At 36.8% G+C, this 22,956-nt stretch overlaps 1 protein-coding gene across 1 annotated transcript in view; it reads right to left on the reverse strand.

Annotated features, from left to right (window-relative positions):
• Positions 1 to 20,381: 20,381 nt before the first annotated feature.
• The window catches only part of LOC124060261 (protocadherin-9), a 181,650-nt gene continuing 179,075 nt past the window's right edge, over positions 20,382 to 22,956 (reverse strand). Inside the window, exon 5 of the mRNA XM_046390985.1 lies at positions 20,382 to 22,412. Coding sequence (XP_046246941.1) covers positions 22,042 to 22,412 — 371 coding nt within the window. The 3' untranslated portion in view covers positions 20,382 to 22,041. The remainder of the gene's footprint in view (positions 22,413 to 22,956) is intronic.

Consider the following 22,956-nt stretch of genomic DNA (forward strand, 5'->3'; position numbering starts at 1 on the left):
CCAGGACAGTCCAATGACTTACAACTTGTAAGGTCTACCACCTCAATGTTAAAAAAAAAAAAGAAAGCACAATTCCACAGAGAGCTAAGTCATACACCTGCTCATTTTGAGGACTGTCAGCCATGTTTGATGATGCTGACCACACTCATTCATCATGTCTTCTCTCTACACTTTGAACCAATTAAACAACTTTTATATAGTGCAGACAGGACCGATATCTAATAATAAAATCCATTAGAAGTGACAGCCTAAAACATATTCTAGAGCTGAATTATGTGACCACAGTTGAATTTTGATCTGTGATGGAAAATAACGACATACAGTTGTTTTGTCATTTACTTCCAAATAAGTTTGGCTAAACAGTGTATTTTTTCTCACCATGGTTTTTTTGGCATCTTCCCAGATGTCAGCAATTTACTTTATGAGCAAAATCTTCATGGCAGAAACTACAAAGACAAAATACTCTCACAGTGTTCCCTCTTTGCATTTCCACTGTGAAACTATCTAATGAAGACAAAATGCAGAGACAACAATACAAAAATAATACATTGTTAACAAGTTAACATTGCCCATATTACTAATTAATAAACAAGCCTCTTTCAGTGTTTTTATTCTTCAACAGAAGCATATTTTATGCACTGTTAGTAGCTTAATTAAAAGTATGGTATAGAAAACAAAGTTTCCAATCTATTAGGTCACCATATTTATAAAAACAAAAAAGCAAAAATACTGCACATATGGATGAGGCTTTACATACACTTGAGTGTAACCTTTAGGATATAGCCATCCTGAATCTGTAATTTGTCCCCTAACACTTCTGGCAAGGTTGCATCCATGTGGTCAGGTGTGCAGGGGCTTGACCAGTCGATGTTGAGCTTCCTTGCACACTAAGGAGTCTGGCACTCAGGTCAGTGGTAATGGCTGCAGCCAGATGGTACCTATCCACTGGGGACGAGGGACACAGACATGCTGGTCACAGTTTAACTTTGGAGGTTGCATATTCTAGCATTATTTAATGCTTGATTACATGCATCATTTATCACAATTATGTCTTGATAAAAGTTTGATGCAAAACACAGCAGAACCATGCTGAATATTCAAACTTTGCCCTCTCCTGTCTAATCAACCCCAGAAAAAGAAAAAAAAGGGACAGGAAGGAGAAAAATGGAAAGAGAGAATTTAACAGCGTCTGATAACACTTTCAAAAACAAACTGTTGACATTTTATCAAAGTAGAGCCAGATTAAGTACGTGCTGAAAATGAAAGAAGTCATAAGGTTGAGAGAACAAAGATTTCAAGAAGCCTAATATCTAAAAAAATCAGTGATGATATCTGCAAATAGATTATTATTTATTTTTAGTTTTTATTTATTTAGTTGTAAGGCGATGACACTGTTCAATTGTTGAAGTAGAACAAAATTGTTCTCCATGAAATAATAATCCTACAGCCCATAAAAGTTTCATGGTGAACATGAATTTAGCCCAAACGGTATTAAAATTCCTGTACAGATGTGATTTAATTTCATGTTTTGATTTAATAATATGTGTTATCGGGGATGGGTTTTCTTATTTTTTGTGGCCTCATGTCTTCATTACTCTGTTTTGACAGAGTGACAGGAAACAGAGACAGAGGGAGGAAAGGACATGTGGCAAAGGTCTCCTGTTGCACTCAAACAGGAAACATTGGGATTTTAATGGTATGCATAGCGTCATCGGTTCACCAGGAATGGCAGGGATGGGTGTCAGACTGACAATGAATTAGAGAGCTTGACGCAAAAGTGACAACTAAAGAGAAGTAATACATAAAAAGTTGATGTTACTGGTCGGGTTTACCAAACATTTTTCACCTTGTTTCAGCATGAAATATGTTATTTATAAAACAGTTACACCAGTCTGGGAGACCAATTTGCCCATCCTGTGTAATACACTGTGCATATAAGTGCACTTCAGATTTATATGTGAATTTCTCTTTCTTGTTAAAGAGCAGGTGCAAATTATCACCGCTGTATTAAAAGCTCATTCAAATGGTCTGCACGGAAAAACACTGACAGCACACAAGGAAAAAAGAAACTATACAGTGGGTAATAATTAAAGAGGGTGGCATAGCCAAAATATCTGATCATTTAAAACATCAAACAAAGAGGGGACATATAATGAACTGCTAATGCACCATGATGATTGGACAAAACACGTACACCTGTGCATTAGGCTGTTGTAATCTGGAGATTTTAGTCAGCTGTATAAATTCCAACGACATTTTGTCGCAGTATCTGTTCCGGAGTGGTGTTGATCTCTGCGTTGACTCTCCTGCAGGGTTTCACTTTCGGTTTGAGTAGCTTGTATTTTATCAGGACCGTGACACCTCATTTCTTGCCATTGCTGATCATTTTCTGTCATAGTTGGACTTTCAATGCGTCCCTCTAGACTGGCTCCATGTGCAGCTGATACTCATCAATCACTAACTAAATTTGAGAATCACAATATTTAGTTTTCATTTTAATTCCTGCACTTGCTTGTGATTCCAACTTGCAAAAATCCTGACACTGAACTGATCCCCAATAGATTATTAACAGTCAGCTAAAAAAAATCAGCTTAGCATTAGCCTAGGATGATAATTTATATGCTTATTCTAACACAAACTCCATGAAACATTCAGTGTAAGCTGCAGGCACCTCTCATCTACAGCAAGGTAAATATGGAGATGAGCTTGTGATAGTGAAGCCTGCTTAATGACAGCAGTGCTTGAGCTCACTACACCTCGACCTTCCACCTCTTTTAACGAAACAGAAAACAATAATTCCTCTGAAGGTGAGCACTCTTTCTAAAATGTACATAAAAATCATGATGATACACTTCTAAATACCTTCATATGGAACTCTCTGCTCCTTGCTTCTTTTTTAATATATAGTGCAGGATGTAAGATAATAAACCCACATCAAAAAGAATACCAGATTCAGCTTTGCAAGCAGCAGGGGACTGATGTGTTTGAGGATGCATTCACAATTTTGATTGGATTATGTAAAATAAAAATTGAATTCTAAATCCATTTGACTGAGACACTGTGAAGGCTGTCCAGGGACGGAGACATCATTATGAATATTAATTGTTAATAATTATCCTTCTCCTCAGGGTAACCCGTATTTCAGGACAGTGGAAGTTGATTTAGAGAGAGAAAAAAGTGAATGATGGAAATGGAAAATAAATGAGGGAAGAAGTGTAATAGTATCTTTACTGACACTGGCACATTTTCTTTAAGTTGTCATGAAAACTCCCTGTTGTATACATCACTTAGTGCCTTGAGGCATTAACATGAAATCCAGATTAGCGTCAGACCATTTGCCTTTAAATATTTTTATGAACTCAGATTTCACTCAATACCAGCACTGTAAAGAGAATGATACAAAAAAATATATTTTGTAAGCACAGCTGTACTAGCTATACTGAAACTATTTCTTCATACCATTCATTTCAAGGTTGATGTTGAGGTTGAGGTTTTTTTAATTTTAGTGGTTATACAAAAACATGAATTCTTAGATTAAACAGTGAAAGCAATTCAAGTGCATCTGGGGGCCAGAACATAAAAGTTCTTGTAATATGCCTGGAAACTGCTAAACTGCTCTAAAAGTGTCACATATCCAAAGCACACACAGCCTCATAATTTCAACTTCTACTGAGCCTGAAAAATGGCAGATATGGCAGGGAATAATCAATTTCTCATTGTAATAAAATTACTAATAGCATGATTTATAAGCTATGACAAATCTAATGTGATATTAAATGAAACAAAACTGGCACCATAGCTGTTAATTGTATGCTCAGCAACTCAGAGCTGTTTGGTTTGCCTCACCTTGAATTCCCATGCAATTATTTTATAGAAACACTCATAATGTTGCAATATTGAGGAAACTTGAACGATCAACCCAATTTCCTGTCGACCATCAGTGTAAAGGCTTAATAATGTCAAGCAGAGGAGCCTAACAAGACCACAGTCTCCTACAAGTCAAATGATTTCACTTGACTGCTTCCAGGAAATTGTTTCCTGCATCGTATTCGATCATCAGAGTGCAGAGCAGATGAAAATTATTGAGGAATGAACTGACAGGCATTTACTCTGAATAGCAGCTCTCTTAGATCTTGCTGTGGATTACAAAGCATGCTTATGAAGTCTATGTCCACCTCATATTTAGTGAATCTATTGACAACCTTTAGAAATACCTTCATAAACATGGATGTTTCAGATCGCTTTTAAGATCACTTCATGAACAGATTTCACAATGTGCAGAGGACAGTTTAGCTTTTAAAATCTTACTAAAATAGATATCGTTTGTCATAAAGTGCTATGGGTTTAAGGGGAAGTGAGTTGAGCAAAGCCTTTCTTGCCAATCTTGGAAATATCAGTCAGACCAACTAGACAATGCAACAGTTTACACAGCAAGGAACCCTATTATCTGCCTGGAAAATCCACCAGTGTGGTTTCTCTGATGTTTATATAATGCAAGTTCAAAAACTGCACTGCATGAATTGTGTCACCAGGAGTAATATGACAAAAATGACCAGTTGCTAGTTTTATTTCTTGTGTTTGGTGTTTTACCTAAATTCCACCAGCATGTCAACCTTGCCACCAGCCCAATCTCAGCCCCAGGGTCACTATTGCCATTTTGGCCTGGCTAAACTTAAACAAAGAGCAGTTTCATGTCACACAGGGGTTAGAAAAACTTGGTGACAAAGTGTGGGTATCTGATGACCTGGGATGAAAATGTGTTGCTTTTTTTCTCCCTCAAATCACTGAAGTAATGATGTGTAGTAAAATGCTGACCCTCTAAGCCTTTGCTCCTTATATTTTTGCACAAACTGATCGTGGCACTTGATTGGCTGTGCACTTAAATGCAAATTTTGTGGTGCAGGTTAGTGAGTGAAAGAGAGTGCTCAAGCCTATAGCGCCTGTAAAAGGTCAAAGCAAAATGCTACCACAGTTTGACTAATCAAAATTCAACACATAATCAGAGACAGTTCAGTCAGTCACAAATATATGTGATAATATAAAGCTGGAAAGGAGACTCATGAATAAACTAAGTCAATAATAAATATGCAATGTTCTGAATTTAACTGGAGCAAAAGGGAATCAAATATTTGAGTATCCATGAAAAAAAAAATGGAAATAGAAATGATAAGGTGTCAATTGCTAGCTACCGTATATTATAGTTTAAAAATTAATGGAGCATGCATAAGGGCATAAAAACAACACACCTACAGCATATCCACCTTGGGGGAAAAAATTATTTTGTAAAAGAGCATTTTAACCTTTAGCAGGTGTTTAATTATTCATAGAAACTCCAGAAAAGAAACACTATTACAGTCTGTCAAGCTAGCCAGCCACCTACATAATATAAATGCCCTTTGTATGCCTTATATGTTCCGAAACACTGAAACAGCTAAATATATTAGCTATGGAACAACCTGGGCTTTCATGGTGTTGGGGCTAAGACAGAGGTCAGCAAGCCCTGTGGGTATTTTACACTTGACCATCACACACAGCATGGGACACCTTTTAATGAAAATAACCTGCAGATGCTCCAGACCACAAGTGCATATGCTGATTTCTTTATCAGAGAGGCTTCAATATCTGCCTTCAACAAAACAAGTTATAAGAGGAATTGATTATGCTGAAACATCTGACATGTGGCTCTTATGCATATAATTTTTTCCCCCTGCATTAACTGAGATATTGGTGTTCAAGCAGGACTTTGGGACTCATTATAAGGATTCCACGTTCTCACAAGTAGCTCTCTGAAAAGCTGGAAATGAACAACCAGTTTTAATGTGCACTGCTGAGTAGGACGCAGGGTGACATTTTTGTCGAGAAGATTTAAAGGGGAGTTGTTGGTTGGTTTGGAAATGTTGGTTTCTTTAAAACACAATCAAACAATCTTGTGATAATCTTTTAGCTGTCTAAACAAAATCGTATTTTAACCATAGTGACAGGAGTTTTGAAAACAGTTTAACTGATCTTTCGTGAACCGCTGAAAAGCAGTGATCACTGCTGTAAACTGTATGTGTTTGCTATTTTAGATCTGTTTTTCAAAGTATCAACCTGTAGGTTTTCAGTATTTTGTTTTGTTTGATTATTCATGAAACGTAACCAAATCATGATTGAGGGAAAAAAGATTTTGCATTTAAGGTTTAAAAATATTTAGGAAGAAACAAATCAAGGACCAAAAAGTTCAGCTGCTAAACAAACCTTTTCCAGGTAGCAATTCTCAGCTGAGTGTGAATTGGAAAACCTCAAACACATCTACATGAAATGGGCCACTGGTTATTTCACAGTATTCCACACTGCCTTTTGACAGCCCTGTTTCAACAGCTTCCAGGGATTCCTTCTGGTGCCAGAAGATTTCAGTCATCACCACCACAGGGAATGAGATGCTTTTCCCAGAGGCAAATTATTAAACTACAACCTTCATCATGGTGTGTGAAGTGGCTGAATGGAGAGGGAGTGACTATTTCTGATCACAGAGGATTTTACTGGGACCAGCTCTTGATACTCCCTTATCTCAGCCCTTTTCTCTAGTAATTTGTTTGTTTGTTTTTCTTTGTGTATTTTTGAAAATCAATTCTGTGATTAATCCAGAGTCGCATGTGAGCGAGAGTTTAAGTATATGAATTATTCATATATATATATATATATTTTTTTTATCAACTTACTAATTTAATGACATGAACATGGAGTAAAAATTTGGTTCTGCCTCCCAAAAGGTTTACCAAATAGCAAGTTGAGCCTGCAGCGAGTTAGAGGTGAAGACAAACTGAGGTTTAAGTGCTGCATTTATTTGGCGAGTTGTCCCCAGATATCAGGAGTAAATAAATAAATACAAAATCATCTAGAGACTGGATCTCTCACAGACATTGCAACCACAGTTAAAGTAAAGTTGCATCATTATGCAGTGAATATGCCATGTATTTAATTGGCCTTTTGTCTTTCCCCCGCACAAGAAAATAATGTGGGAAAACACACTAAAGAAACTCTGGAGCAAGCAGGGTGTTATTTTGCAGTCAAATAACATTTCAAAGTCAGACTTTGAATTTACTTTAAGAGTTTTGCACTCTACTCTTTGAATCTATGTCAAATGAGTGGGGCACACAAAAAAACTAAGGACCTTGAGAGAATTATAGACTACAATAATTAGAACAAGCTTTATCATTTGGAGGATCTTCCACCACCCATGCATCTCACTTCTGCAGCTCTTCAGTTCTGACCTTGAACTAAAAAAACTCTTTGTAAGAGAAACTTTACCAGAAATTTTTGAATCAATACATTTAAACTTCTAACCTCTTTACCTCATTATCTCTTTTTGTTCCACTCAAGATGTGTATCTAGGCTATCTGAGGGCTGGCTTAGTATTCAATAGTTTTGTTAATTGCTTTAAATTACCATCGTCTCTGTTGTTTAAGAGTTAATGAGCATGAGTTTTAAGGGGTTTGTCTGTTTTAAGGGGTTTGTCAAGCTGTCTGGCTGTGTTGGCACAGAGTGATGGGTTATATAAATGCCCAGGTTAAAAGAGTTAAATTATACAGTAGTTTTAAACACATTACTTGTTTTATATATATTTATTTTCTCTTGTAAGGTCAAGCTCGGCTACTCTGATATGTTAGGACACATTTCTTGCACATGACATACACACAAAAAATTGTGCTGACCTACATGTTGGAATCCTTTTAAACTGTCACTGTACAGCATGTATTGGACCATTTGTTTAATCATTTATCACAAACCTTTTATTATTTTATTTATGCTGGGAGTAACTCTAAATTGGTTGGTCAAAAAAAAGAAACCAATAGTGATACAAACTTCTCAGGTTTCTATGTTTCTAATGTAAAAGGCCCTCTCTGGGGATGGTGTTTGGTCAGTCCATTCTGGACACAATTGTAATTTTTAATGGAGTTTGTGACAGAAATAAGTAAAAACAGGTCTGGACACAAGCATGCAACATAAATATAATCTACACAAACTGAACATTTTTGGCTGAACATTTTAAGGAAGCACAAAAATGTATTGAATGTTTAAAAACTGAGGGTTTGGAATGGGTCAAGCCCTGATGAAAATCCATGTCATAGTTGTAATTTATCTAGTAAAAGCTTTTTACCAAAACTCAACCTTCTCCTGTACCCTCTTGAATAATTAATTTGTTGCTGTTTGCGGAGTCAAACCTTTTCCGGCAGACAAAATGTAAATCATTCCATCACTGACATATATCAAAATTAACATTGTCTCAGATGTGCAAGCAAAAACTATGTTCTGTGGGTGGGGTGTTGAGGCTAATAGAAGTGTCTAAACTCCCTGCTCGTTAACATTCTCAGGAATAGTGTAAACAGCAACTTAAATGGAATTTTAAAATGCTAATTTTAGGAATCTATCTAGCAATGAGCTGATACATTGTTTAATGTTTTACCAGTGTAAATAGCACCTAAGGCTAGACAGTTTGTACATTTTTTCATCAGTATTTGTGGTCGAAGGATTTAAAAGGCTGGGTTTTATTATTTCATTTTCTGTGCCTCAAGTAGCCACCCAATAGTATAATAAATCAATAGCATTTCCATGAATACTAATTGTGGTTGCAGGGATGGTTGGTGTAGCCGATAGGTGGGAATTTGATCAGGTTTGCAAAGCCAGCCAGCCGAGGCCTCTGCCTCTCCTGCCAGGCCCCACAGAGGCTGACTGCTGCCTCTTTGAAGTTGAGGTGCAAAATCAATTGAACACGTCTGGGAATAAATGAACTTGTTTGGAGCTTAATTTCCAACGGCTGAAGGCTTTCCACCAAGTTATTTATGAGAACAGGTGGGCCTTTCTCTTTCCTCTTTTTTAAGGATATGTATTTCAGGACTGGTCATTGGATGAATCCCTTATCTTCTGTGGAATCATGAAATATTCAAATGAATGAGTATATTGTTGTTTATTTTTCATTTTGAAAAGGAATCAGACTCAAAATAGAAATACTGTTGTATTACACTAAGGAACAAGTCAAGTGTTTCTAGCGAAGATTTATTCTAAAATCATTTTGAATGTACATACTTGTGTCTTTAAGCAGTTTTTAAATTGCTTTGAACGGTCTTGGTTTTCAAGGAGCAGTCATCTATACTTGTTATGTCATCTATGCTTGTTTTAGCCTCGCTGGTTTTTGATCAAAGCAAGATGTCTACTGGATTACTGCCTTTGGGGCATTCATAGTAAATTCTGACTTTAAACTTAACATTAATAAAATATTAGATAACTCTAATCTTTGACATTATTTTAGACCCTCTGTGTAGTTTTCCCTGACAAAGAAAATGCATTCATAGGGGGAACATGAAAAACAAATTAGTGCATTTATTTATATTTATCCATATATGCATATGACTTTCCTATAGATCTGGAAAATAAAATGTACTGTTACAAGCAGATCCTGTGAAGAACTTACATTTAAACATGTTATTGTGGTCAGTTTTGGGCCACATTGTAGCAATGTTAAATAACTAACCTGTCAAATATTTAAAATTAATAAATTATTCATTTAAGAAAAGGAAGCTAAGATTATACCTTACCCTTTATTATTTACATCACAGTCATTCTTATTACCAGAGGTCGCCTTGTTTACGTCAGCACTTATTAGTACCTTTACACATTTCTTTAACATGCCAGGGAAAAAGACATTATGAGACAATAATTACTTTAATGCCTCTACACTTCCTTCTTCTTTTCCAACAGTAGACCCTCGATTCCCTTCCTACACAGTCTCGAAAGAGTTGATAATAGACTACTGTTCTTTGACCAGAAAAGGAAAATGAAACAGCCGCCCAAAAAAACAGAGAAATAAAAAAGTAACTTGATTAGGGGAAAAAGGAATCAGTAAAACGGAAGAAAGTCTAAGCTCTTTAACTGGTGCTCCTTTGCATATAAATGAGAGATTAGGCAGAAACTATATCTTACTGCCTGTTAGAATACATATGCCTAATTACAATATATTCATAAAGTGAGAGTGTAATTTCCACAAAGGAGATTACAAACGAAGCACAAGGTCAAGAAAAGCCCTTTTTGTTCTCTGCATACCATTAGGATGGTGATGCTGATGTGGCACAGAAAATGACTCATGCTCATTGGTTCTCCTCAGAGATTATGTTTTTTTTCCAGACTAAGTATAAAGATAGGATAAAAGGAAGAGGAGTAAGTATTAATGAGTTATACCTTAACAATGTCAATGAAATTCTTGCAAAGAAGGGGCACAGTTTGTCTGAACACTGTAAACTGATGGCTGACCTCAACTTATCTGAATTACAATTTAGGGAAATCAACTATTATGATGGCCTAATTTTCATTCTCCCAGTAAATCAATCTTACTCCAACATATGATTTTGAAAACTGAAACAATATCTGACATATGCTGATTTGAATATATTGTCGTTGCAGTGGTCTACACATGAAAAAACAAACTCTCAAATTAAATGTCCTTTGAGCTCCTAGATGAAACGAAGGCAGTGGCTGCAGTTGATTGGATAACATGTCTCTGGTGCATGCTTTCTGACACTGATGATCAAGCTCCTAATCAAGTCGTTGCATGTTCCATTTTCCTGTGTGTGCTTGAAAGACTGAAGACTGAAAGACTGAAAGTCGGTTTTATTTGTATAGTGCAAAATCGCAATGCCTCAATTGCGATTCCACATTTCAGTAGGGAAAAAGTCCTCAAACCCTTTTAACGTTTACAGTCTAAAGCAGTGGCTTGAAAGTGTGGGCTATGACCCACCTATGAGTTTTGGAAGACTGAGCTGGTCCCCAAACAGTCGCCAATAAAATCCCTGTCAGTATAGATTACCTGTCACTAAAATAGTTTCCCCTGCAGATTCCCCCTGTTGCCCTTAAATTCAAGGGTTGTTTGTAAGAGAGAATTTCTCATAATTCTTCTTCAAAGCATATAAGTCTTCGATAAATTACACTAAATAAATTTACACTGTCAAATCATCTGAGAAAGCTCCTTCTGCAGCACCACCATAGTTGTAGTCATAATTTTTAAAGTATAACTTTGTTTTAAAATGTGTGAGGAACCAAATATGCTAAAGTTATGTTGGCATTCCTACAATATGTGTTACTGCTCGTTTCAACCTCGAGTCACAGGAGCAAGACATTAATAAAGAAATTCACTAAGAGACCAATCAGTAGCTTGATGTACATGGTCAGTGAGCTGTAGAAATGATATTGGTTTTTTTTTCATTCAAGTTGTTGATTTTTCAATATATTTAAGCATAAACTCTGAGTAAATACCCCTTTTTGCTTTCTTTCTATATGTGCAAGTATGTGTGCATGCATGTTTGTCTTTGTGTTTGTGGGAGATGGTGAGTGCTGAGTTGAAATGTTTGATATAAAAGCTTTACACCACGTTTCTCCTAATTGTGTCAAGAAAAATATATGCTAAATCTTTAGTAGTAAGATTAAGAGGAATTATTGTGGTTGGCATCACAGGTTCTAAACACAGTTAAGATTAAAAGTAGCTTCTTGCTTTCTGTCGCCTTAAAATTTGTTCTTAGTGTTTAGGATAAATTCAGAGTCAGAAATTAGTGTGTAGTAGTGTGTGTAGAGTGTGTGTATTATGTGAAGTATAGGTCTGAAAAGAAGAGAGTAAGTAGGTCTGCATGATGAACAACTGAAAAAAAAAAACATTTCTGTCATTCTGTTAATGGCATTGCAACATCGGTAAATATGTTACAAAAATCACATTACCTGAAGCCTTCTAAAAATGTTTGCTCATTCATTTAGCGTGTTGAGTCATGGTCGAGCCTTTGAGTTACAGTTAGTAATATAATACAGTACTGAACAATGCACTACAAGTGTAAAACAAACCATACGGCAAGATTAGCCTTGTATCCAACAGACACAAATAATTTCACAGTAATCAATCCCATGATTCAGTGCTGTGGCCTCACCATGTATTGAATCTTAATTTATCAATCTACTGCAAATCAAATGTCACTGAGGAAGTTACTGAAAATTCCTTGTCCAATTATTAGCATGTGAATTACTAAAAGCTCTTACTTCTGGTAATGCTCAACCGCAGTCTTTTCACTAGAATTTTAATGGAAATCGCTTATCTCAGGCACCTTTTTCAGGTGTCCCAAAGACCTCACGTTAAGTAAAATAATCCCCAAAGCCAGCACATTTACAGCTAATTCCATTTTAATTCAGTCAAAAGGTGACGTGGCAAGAAGCATTTCACATGGCGGTGGGTGGTTGAAAAAAAAAAAAAAAGGGTTTCAATTATCTCACAGAGTCTGAAGGGGAAATCTTGATTAATGTCCTCTATAGCTCATAAAGGACTATCTTTACACCATCAGGGCACTCTCAAATTCAGTATCATACTTACAACAGCAACTTGAAGGAGACTCTCTGTATGTGTATAAAATATTATGGATTATTATTATTATTTTTATCTCTCTTTTATGATGATGTGCCACATTTAAAGACATAATTAATAAAAACATCATTTGAGTAGATGTATAAAAAATGATAAAAAATGTGTTTAAAACTGTAAGTACAGCCATGATTTTGAAATTTTGGTACAATACTGCACACTTCTGCTGTCTGTTTTATCCAAGTTTGTCTACTATAATCACACAGATGTACTTATTTATTCATTATTTTTATTTATTTTATTTTATTTTAAATACTGACCATGTTGAAGGGTCTGTCTCAGTCACTTAATGCTTACTTACTAGCTCACTCGAGATCATGGACTCTTGTAAATAATTTTCTTTTAAATTTCTTTTTTGAAATTTCTCATGCTGCTATATAAACTTGTAACTTATAAACTTGAGCCCATCTGAACGGTTTGCAAATTAGTGCTACTGGTAACCATTTTCCAGATGTGGAACTCCTCCACAGTACATACATTTATGGATTTAAATTAACATATGATGAATACTGAAACATATTAGTAATATATGAACATATGTCTGACAAGCTCCAGTCTTTAAAAATGCATTTGGCATGTCATTGTTTATGTAAACTTTACTTTTGGCCAAGTCTCAGAGAGTCTTAGAGAGACTTTCTGGGTTGCAGGTTCCTTTCAGTTAGTAAAATTGCAGTACCCTTACTGGTATAACTTTCACAAAAAAAATCTGTAATGTAATTGATAATGGTAATTGATAATTAGAACATCATGTTCTCTGTTATTTATTTCCTTTCTTGACTCCTTTCTTGAAGCCATTTTAATTTCTGGTAGACATAAATTTGGTGAGATGTCCGACTACCAGTGCAATCACAGGCATGCAAAATTTTGAAATTTCAAATAGTTCTATTGTCAGCTTTGCTTCGGTAACGTTACATTGATCAAACCAACGGACGAACAGAAACACATTGTTCTTCACTGTTTCAGAGTACTGAGAATACAGTCTCAGTCATTACAGGGCACCACGGAGACGGAAGTAACAGGCGAGAAACAAACTGGTTTACAACCTCTTCCAGCACACCGTGGTTAAAGACAGCTGGTGTTGACAAGAATCCTTTTGAGATTGCCTTGGTGGACATCTATGAATCGGCTGCACTGGCACCTGGGTTTCTCCTTTTCCTGTGTACAGATTTACTACAGACTAGAGAGGTTAATCAACAATCCCTCCCCGCTCTCTTTCTTTCATTTCAGCCCTCTGTTCAGAGCTCAGGCCTCATCTGGAGGGAATATTGGCAGAGAGTTTGTTCCTTGATTGGCTTTGGGGGAGCGATCCATACAGATGTGTCTGTTGTGCCCATGTGGATCAGATTTCTGGAAGAGCCAAGACAGAGTGAAGCCATCAGATCTTTCTTTAAATGGCCTTTGGGTCCAAGTAGCACAGTCATTGATCCTTAGGAAAGCATTAACCCTTGATGAAACAGGCCATGCTTTTTCAATGTCAACGGTTCACTGTTGTAAACTGTAGTTGAAAATAAATACATATATTTACACAGCCTTTTTTCCCCATTTATCCATAAGTTTTTATGTGACTCTTCATGGTACGTAGGCTGTAATTTCATTCAATTTCATTTGTAAAAAAAATCAAAATCAAAATTGACATCAAATCCTTTTGATGACAGAAAATGACAATTTGGCCCATCAGTCGGATGGACTGATGGGCCAAACTGTCATTTTTGACAAAATTCATGAAAGTACAAGTAGAACAGGTCTGAAGATGAGGATGAAATTTAAAATAATAATTAGTTCTCAATCAGTGACAAGGTGGTTGCCAATCAGACTATCCAGAGTTCTTCCCAGAAGCCCACTTGGCTAACATCCATTTGTGAATGCAGTTGTTTTAGTATCATCATGCTGGTGCTGTTTCAGCTTGACTAGGAACTGAGTTGGTGAAAGAACAATTCAATCCTTGGCTCAGTCTTGAGCATTCCATACCGGATCACCGCTAGTGTGCTCTGGATACTTGGCTGTGCAAATAGTCATACTTTAACCAGTTTGATATGTCCAGGATTGGCAGCTTGATGCCTTCAACAGATGAGTTCTACCCAAGGGCCATTGCTATAGCTAGTGCTATGCTATAGTCCCAGTCCTTCCAAGGAAGAAGGAAGACTGGGACAATTGCTCACACATCAGAGAAGCTTTAAAAATGTGTGGCTATCCAAACTGGGCCTTTGTCAAATCAATTAGGAAACACAGAAATCAACACCAAACTTCAACCAGTCATGAACAGAATAGACGGAAAAATGTTGTTGTTCCCTATGTGGCGGGGACACTCAGAAGGATTACCTCAAAGCACAGCATTTCGACACACTTCAAACCCAGCAATACCCTCAGACAAATACTGGTCCATCCTAAAGACAAAGCATCTACAGACAAAGTAAACAACGTGGTATATACGGTAAAATGCAGTGAGGTGTGCTCATACCTTTACAAAGGGGAAACCAAACAACCACTTCACAGAGGCATGGCACAGCACAGGAGAGTCAGCTCATCCGGACAAGACTTAGCTGTATATCTGCATGTCAAGGATAAGGGACACGCCATTGAGGACTCAAGTGTTCACATTTTGGACAAAGAAGATCAATGGTTTGAGAGAGGTGTGAAAGAGGCCATCTATGTCCAGACAGAACATCCATCTTTGAATTGAGATGGTGGCTTACAACTCCAACTTTCAGCCACCCATAGTGCAGCTTTGAGATTCCTCCCCAGGTGCATTTGCACCATCCCTCATGTGACCCTAATGACTCACATGATGGAGTGGGACAGCGACTCATTAATGAGTCAAACCTTGGCTCATGTGACCGTAACGACTCACATGATGGCACGAAGTGTCAATAATCCTCAAGACCACCCCCAAGGTGACAACCTCACTAGAGATTGAATAGCTGGACTTCCACTTGAATCTCAGAACTGAAGAAGCCTTTCAGATGAGAGATGAAACATCTTCAACGATCTAAATATATCCGGTTGCCTTCGCTTCTAGCACTTCAACTACCATGACCCGGACGACTGAGAACCTACATCAGCCCCTCTGAATTCTCTTTTACTAAAAACTTTGTAAAATCTTACTCAGAGCATACCTTAGACATTGTTTTAAATTGTCTTAAAAATGCTGATCTCTGTGAGGTCATTTCTATATAATCTTTCAGAGAAGATTGTTATCTTAAAGTTGATTTCTTTTATGAATAATCACAATATCTTTAATTAGATTCAATCTTTTCATGTCACTTCAATAAAACTGCTTTAATTAAAGCAGCAAACAATCGTTTAGATACTTCTCAGTCTTAGCTCAGGATATGACATAGTTGATCATTCTGTTCCATTTGACCATCTTGAAAAGTGTGTTGCCATTAGAGATGATGATAGTTCAAACAAAACTTTTTCAGTAGTGGTCAATGATGTCTCTTCTTCTGTGGCTCCTTTGACCTGTGATGTTCCCTAAGGTTCAGTCTTATGCCTCGAGAGAAAATACATAAATAAACTTGTCTCGTGCCTTCTGCTACTACAAAAAGTCATTGAATCAGTGACGTCTTTTAAATAATTTCTCACATTTTTTTCAGTAGCTTACTTGCATAGCATTTTCCTTCTTTGTTGTGGTTTTCAAGTTTGTTGTGTAAGAGGCGGTAACAGAAGGAGCCCTTGTATCCTGACTGTTGCGTCGTTTTAGTGAGTTAAGCTTACTTTTTCAGGTGCTCTGGGCCAAACCCTTAAATGCCTTTTGAAAATGTTGATCAAGTGATCCAGCTTGGAGGAGTGTCTTTGCACCATAGACCCTGCATTCTGCATGAGCTTTTACTCTAGCACCATCAGCAGGTTATAGGTTTTAGTAATATTTCTTAACAACTCCTTGATGGTTCACCAACCAGCAGAGACATTTATAGTGTGCCCCTTCAGGATAAATTCTGCTTTTCATCTACCACCATCATCAGGTCAAAATGACAACAGCCTCAGTTGTTTCAAATGTTATCATGCTAACATGCTAATGTTGATAAACATTACATTTGATTTGCATCAAAATATTGAGGTATTGAGCATTTAGCTAAAAGCAACACTGCACCAAAGATCAGACTCAGAGCCACTAGCATCACTGTAGATTATTATTAATTTATTTATTTATTTATTTTTTCTCAGAAGCACTCAGCAGTATTCATTCAACTGTTTTGGCCTACAGTATTTCACAGTGACCTCAGGGAATGTAATAACTCAAATGATTCAAATTTGTGGTATAAGGTCATAGTATGAAGAGCCAGCCAAGGTACAATTTTTTTCGTGACAGACTCTTAATCTGTCATAGTTATTGCTGTGGGTATTGCATGACAGTTCATGTTCTCTCATCATCCTCTCTGCTGACCTTCATGTTTCATTTCATCAGCGTCCTCTTCCTCAAGGTGGATAATATTACTATATTGTCCTGCTGTTTATTTAAATGGAAACCATTAAGTTTGGAGTTTTTGATGAAGATGCATAGGCCTTAGCATCAAATCTAACAGTGTCTGGAAGGCTTACTTCATCAGTGTGCACAGAGATGTCTCTAAAGGTTGTGCTGTCAGCTCTAATAAGACAATATACTCACATGTAAACATTACCGCATCTTTCATTTTCCATTTTTTAACTGATTTCCATCATACTGCCTATTCATGTAGCGTTAAAGGCCAGAACAAACCATCCGTTTTTTTTTCTTTCTAGCTTTGTGAGATAGCTTAAAATTCTCATTTATCCACAATGTACCCATTTAACCAGAATACAGTAATGGAAGAATTGTTATGCATGTATATGTTCTCCCTGTTTTACAGAGTAAGACTGTTAGATATCCGCAACTCTACGGTCTTTTTATTTAAGTGGGTTAAATGGGTAGGAAGCACTATTGTGAAGTTAACTGTAAGACAGTGTGGTGTATGTGGTTGTGAAATACAACCCAAAAAGGGTTTAAAAGGTCAAGAAAAATCTGAATGCAAACAGTTGTATTTGAACTGTGTTTACTCAGTATTTCACAAGGTGGTGATCCACACCTCATCCTCACTTGAGAACAACTGAGCCTTTCAGGGGTGCCTTTTTCATAACCAAAGCTCCAAAAATGCTCCAAACAGGCATTTTTGTTCTTTTTTTTTAATCATTCCATGACTCAGCCTTTTGTTGCCCTTGTTTGTTGCTGGCATCAATGTCAGAATATTGTGAAACTAGACAAACTCTCAAATTTGGTTTAACCCAGACATAACTAATTAGCTAATTAGCTGTCTTGTGTAAAGCAGTTACTGTTTATATTTTTTCACAACAGCCAATGTCTGAATCTCTGCAAATTTGAATCATTTTGAAAGAATCTGTATGCCTAACTTAGCCACACTTGTCATACTACATCACAGTGTAGTTATATCTACGACTAAAGGGGAGAACTATCTGGTCAAGGAAGACAGCTTGGCTTACATAGCTTAAGGCTGCACAACTCTTACCTTATTTTGACTACGATCTACAAAGAAACTTGAAGTTTTTAAAACTCCACTGTAACCAGTTTTAGATCTTGGCATGCCACAGAGCTCCTCTTCCAGTGAGTCAAACCGGAATCCCTTCTGGCTGAAGATATTTAGACTCACAAGGCCACAGGGTCTGTTAGACTGGTTGAGATTCAGACTGAATTCTCCCACATTCATCAGAAGAAATGAAACTAACTGAAGTCTTGGAGCAGCCTATAATTAGTCCTCATATTATCTTCAAATACAGCCTTCAAAATATGTAGATGGTGCTGTTTCTGTCTACTGTATCTTTGTGGAGAGTTGTCTCTTCTTCTGTCTGAAGTGCATGCCTTCTTTGTGACTGATTCCCCGCTGAACACTCACTCTGTTCCACTTTGTGCATGGAGGCTTCCCTGAGAAAAATATTCTCAAAGCCATATAAAAAGGAAATGCGATTGGGAAGCTTTTTTCTTGGTTGTGGCGTGACACTAATTTACTTCTTCTCACACTTCCAAGGCAATTAGCTTTGAAGCTTCTCAGAAACTATTCTTGCCCAAGTCGATAGCTAGCATGGCAAATATGAATTTAAGCAGGTCCATTGGGCAACAGCTGATAAATATATCAAATGAGGTTACAGTGAGAAAGAGAAACCTAAAAGAATAAAGAAAAAATAATTACTTTGGCAGTTATGTGGGGTGCCTGGCCCTTCATTACTGGCCACTGGTAGCATGCAAATTTATTTTTGATGGCATCTGAGTTGATGAGCTCCACACTGCAGTGTTATCCAAACATCTGTGGAAAAAAAATGATGCATAAAAGTTGGCAGATGAAACTATATTTTGATTGTTTATTTATTATCACGACTGACTCACTTGAGAGTACATATGTATTAGTGCCAATGGGACTGGTCTCACAGTACCAGACATTTGGAGTGTGGAAAAAAAGACCCAAAATACTTATTTTCACAGTCAGCTCCTTGTAATAAAGACTGAGATATACTAAATGAATGCAGTATTTTTTGACAAAGTTAGAGATTTTTTTTAAACTTATTATTATTATTATTTTAATTATCATTATTATTGCTATATTCTTGTCACTGAGGAGACTCAGCTGAGGTGGGTGGGCTCTGATGGAAAAGACCTGAACCAAAATCTGGTTTTCTTGATATTTGGTCGCCTTCTATTAAATCAGATCAAACCACACACACACACTGTCCTGGTGAAGTTTACCTGAAAAATTTGATTGCTAATTTTAAATTCCCCTCAGTTGCGTCAAGAATCAAATCCCATTTCCCTTCTAGTTCACTATATTTATTTGATGAAAATTATCCACTATGCAGTGCCACAATAGTATGAAAAAGTAGAGTCCATGTAGTGTACATTGCTGTATGCTAATAGTCACACAATGAAATGCATCACAGTTTAAAGATGTGAAACTGAAGAGTCCTGTGGCTCTGAGATGATGCAAAATGATAATAATTACATATTAAGATTAGTGGCTGAAATATCATAAGCATGAACTGCCAAGTGTATATTATGTAGGTAGCGAATGAACTGAGTAAGTGATTTTGGACGTAGTTAGTGACTTTAAAAAGACATTGTTCATGTTTTCAAGTGAAACTCCTCCACTGTTATCTGCAATATAGGAGTTATATTGAAATTTTTCCCCCAAGGACACACTGGGTCTCCAAGTCTCCCTTCTGTTAGCATGCATGCTGTGTCTTCACCAGGTATCCTAATCTAAACGGTCTTCTCCACAAGCAGCTCACCTTCAAGGTCAAGATCTCTGCAGAGATCTCTTCACCTTCTATTTGAAATCTTATTATTTCAGTATCTAACCAAAGCTCAAGCCCATGTGCTAAGTTCTGAAAGAAAACTCACAAATACAATGAAAGCTTTCTTTGAATGGCTCAACTCTGCCATGGCAACCCTCCAGAAATTTCACTGTTCCAAAATTGCCACCCTCAGGATTGGAACTATAGCTGTAGCGGAGGGTTAGAATGCCACAATGACCCTGGGAGTAATGTTTTTAAGGAGCTTTATGCTTTTGCTCAGGACACAAAATGTAAACTGGAGTAATGGCCAAAAGAAGACACGCTCTTATGTGGGATGGAACAGCTGTGCCTTTTTCATTTCACCTTAAACAGCCTAATCCTCATTTTGAAGGGAAAATGTGATGATAAAAGTAAGGACAAAAGGGCAAAAATCCGTTTCAATGACTAAGGAAGGACCTGGCAGTCCCACAAGAAATGAAATTACTCCAAAACAATGAAAATTTTAATTGTACCTCACAAATATACTGTGCCCTTTGAATGAATTATTGTCTTATTTTAGGATAATATTTTTGTTTCCTTTTTTTTTTCCCTTTTTTAGAAAAGTGGTTCATGTGAGTAACATCTGCACAAAACAGACACAGAACTGCGGAGGCGACCATCTTGGACACAAATTAAGCATACACATAATTAAAACATTTATTGCAGTAGCTGTATACCTGTAGAGTAGTAACAAGGATTAACTGTTTCAGTATCTGTGATGTCAAACACCCTCACAACTGACAAACATACTGCGATAAGCAAATCACTCCAACCCACTTAACTTCTTTATATTGTGACATAAATATGAAAGTGCTTTACAAACTGAATGTCTCATTAATGCACAAATCAACTCTATTCCAACAAAATAAAATGACACAAAAATGATCAAGGTAATTTTTAAAAGCTATATCTTTTTAGCATGCTATTCCATTGTGTAATTTGCCTTCCATGCTGTGGAATAAAACAAATCTTTTCAGACAGTGGAATGACAGATGATCTTTCATGGTTGACCCATTATCTGCACATGCCTTTGTGTTTTTCTTCAGTATCGAAGACTTGATTTTGTACTTTAACATCGGTGTGATTAGGTCTCTAAATTTGGCAAACATTCAATGCGTAAGGCATTTGATTATTAGGATACTCTCTGTAGCCAACATGTTCTTGTCATTTAAATAAGCACAATTCAGTGTTTGATCATGAAGGCACAGTGATTAAAGTGTTATCTTAACCTGTGTTTTCTTATGTATGTAAAATCATAGTCTGTGTGGAAATAATACATATACATTAAATTGTAGGTACTACTGAGGGACTGCACTCAGTTAAATCACAATTTGAATAAAATCTATACAGTAATAAGATCAACGTTAGATAAAACATTTAGCCATTTACAAATATATTGCTATTTAATTGTACTGAACACTTTCAAAATCAGTTTTTATAGAGGAGCACTTCCAAAGCTTTTCATTTTTATAATGCACATATTGAGCACTGACATCCTTCATACAAAATGTTATTTTAAAAAAGGTTTGCCTGTGGTTTTGCAGTACTTGAAGAAAATTATTATGAAATATGGGCAACATTGAGTATATCACAGGAAGGAAATTTGTTTCAAAATTAACCATAGGGTTCTTGAAGAATTAGGTTTTCTTGTTGTAGTTGCACATTATGCCACATCATAGATCTTTGTCAAATCCCGAATCGTAATGATAAATGATGACAAGAGCAGCCAAGAACTGTCCTATTCACTGTGGTTATACAGGTACATGATAGTGGTTAATAAGTCCTATTTACAAACACACAGACAATGACAGAATAAACAAGTGTCCACTAACAGTGTCATTAGATCAACACTTTCTGAAATGTAAATCCATTTTCTTTGATTGTGTCGATTAATATAGTCCTGAACAACTCAATAACAACCACACCACAAATATTTGTATATATTGGTCAGCCATGGTAGGTTTTTTTTTTCCCTTATTTGTTTTCATTTTCTCCATTTTATGGATGTCCTTTCTCCGCTTCTCACACGTGAAGTGGACAGAAAATGTCATGTTGAAGAAATCCATGGACGTTCATAAAAAAGGGGTTTCCTCTAGAACAATAATAAAGTTGGTTTGTAGAGAACACAGCATAAGCACTATAGTTTTGTGGCCTACATTGTACATGTGGTTATCACACTGCAGAAGCATCATCAACTTAAGCAGGAAGAGATGAAACATGAAAGAAAACAATAAAGGAGAGGAGCTCAGATGAGTTTCTTCATTTGTTTCTCTGTGTCAAGATTTGAGGACATCTCACAGCAAAGAAGCAAAGTCCGCCTATAGCTGCTGGTCTTTTGGGCTATCTGGGCAGGAGGCTGGCTGGCAGGACTTCAGACTCATCAGAGGGATATCAGCCATGCCACTGCTGGTGAAGTGTCCCTCGCCACTTCCAAACTGCTTCCTGTCACCATAATGCTCTGACCGACCACTCTCATTTTTCCAGGTTCTGGTCAGAGTATGTCCATTGAGAAGTTTGTCCTTGGGACCCCACTCCCTCTGAGACCCAAAACTAGACACAGGTGACTTGGGCTGCTGGTATGTTCCCATATTTGGGGGCATCCAGCAGTTGTCTGAATGTCCCAGGACCAGACACTCCTGTGTGCACATCTCTGTTGCTTCCACCAGGCCACGAGGTCCAAGAGGGCCATCTAAAGAAGAAGTAGAAATAAAAAAAAATGCTGAGATCCAGTGATAATAACTGCATAATTAGCGATATGCAACAATCTTATACATGAAATATAAACCAGAATCAGTCTCAAATTGATAATTGAATGAATTGATTTTAGCACAATACAACATTTATTAAATTCTTGACACAGATTCTTATAAAAGAAATATGTCTCAGTCTACCAAGCAATAGTATTGTCATGTACCTGTATAATAAATCAGATTTATCCTGTCTGGGTTATGAATAAAAAAAAGTTCCAAACAAATCCAGAATCTTCTAAAAACTTTAAGATCTGAAACTTTAACAATGACCCAGTGAGTATATACCAAACATACTATTTTGAACAACACAATTTCATTTGTTTTCATGACAATTGCGCCAATACAGTATCCTCTACCTCTAGCAGCTACCAGTGTTATTAATGTGTAGTCCTCAAAGCAGTTAAGTTTAGGAAAACCCTGAAGTCTGGAAACATTCACTGCTGACTCAAAGCACAAGACAAGACATGCATACTTTATGTTTTC

Source organism: Scatophagus argus, chromosome 1, assembly GCF_020382885.2.
Source record: "Scatophagus argus isolate fScaArg1 chromosome 1, fScaArg1.pri, whole genome shotgun sequence".
In the NCBI taxonomy this organism is placed as follows: domain Eukaryota; kingdom Metazoa; phylum Chordata; class Actinopteri; family Scatophagidae; genus Scatophagus; species Scatophagus argus.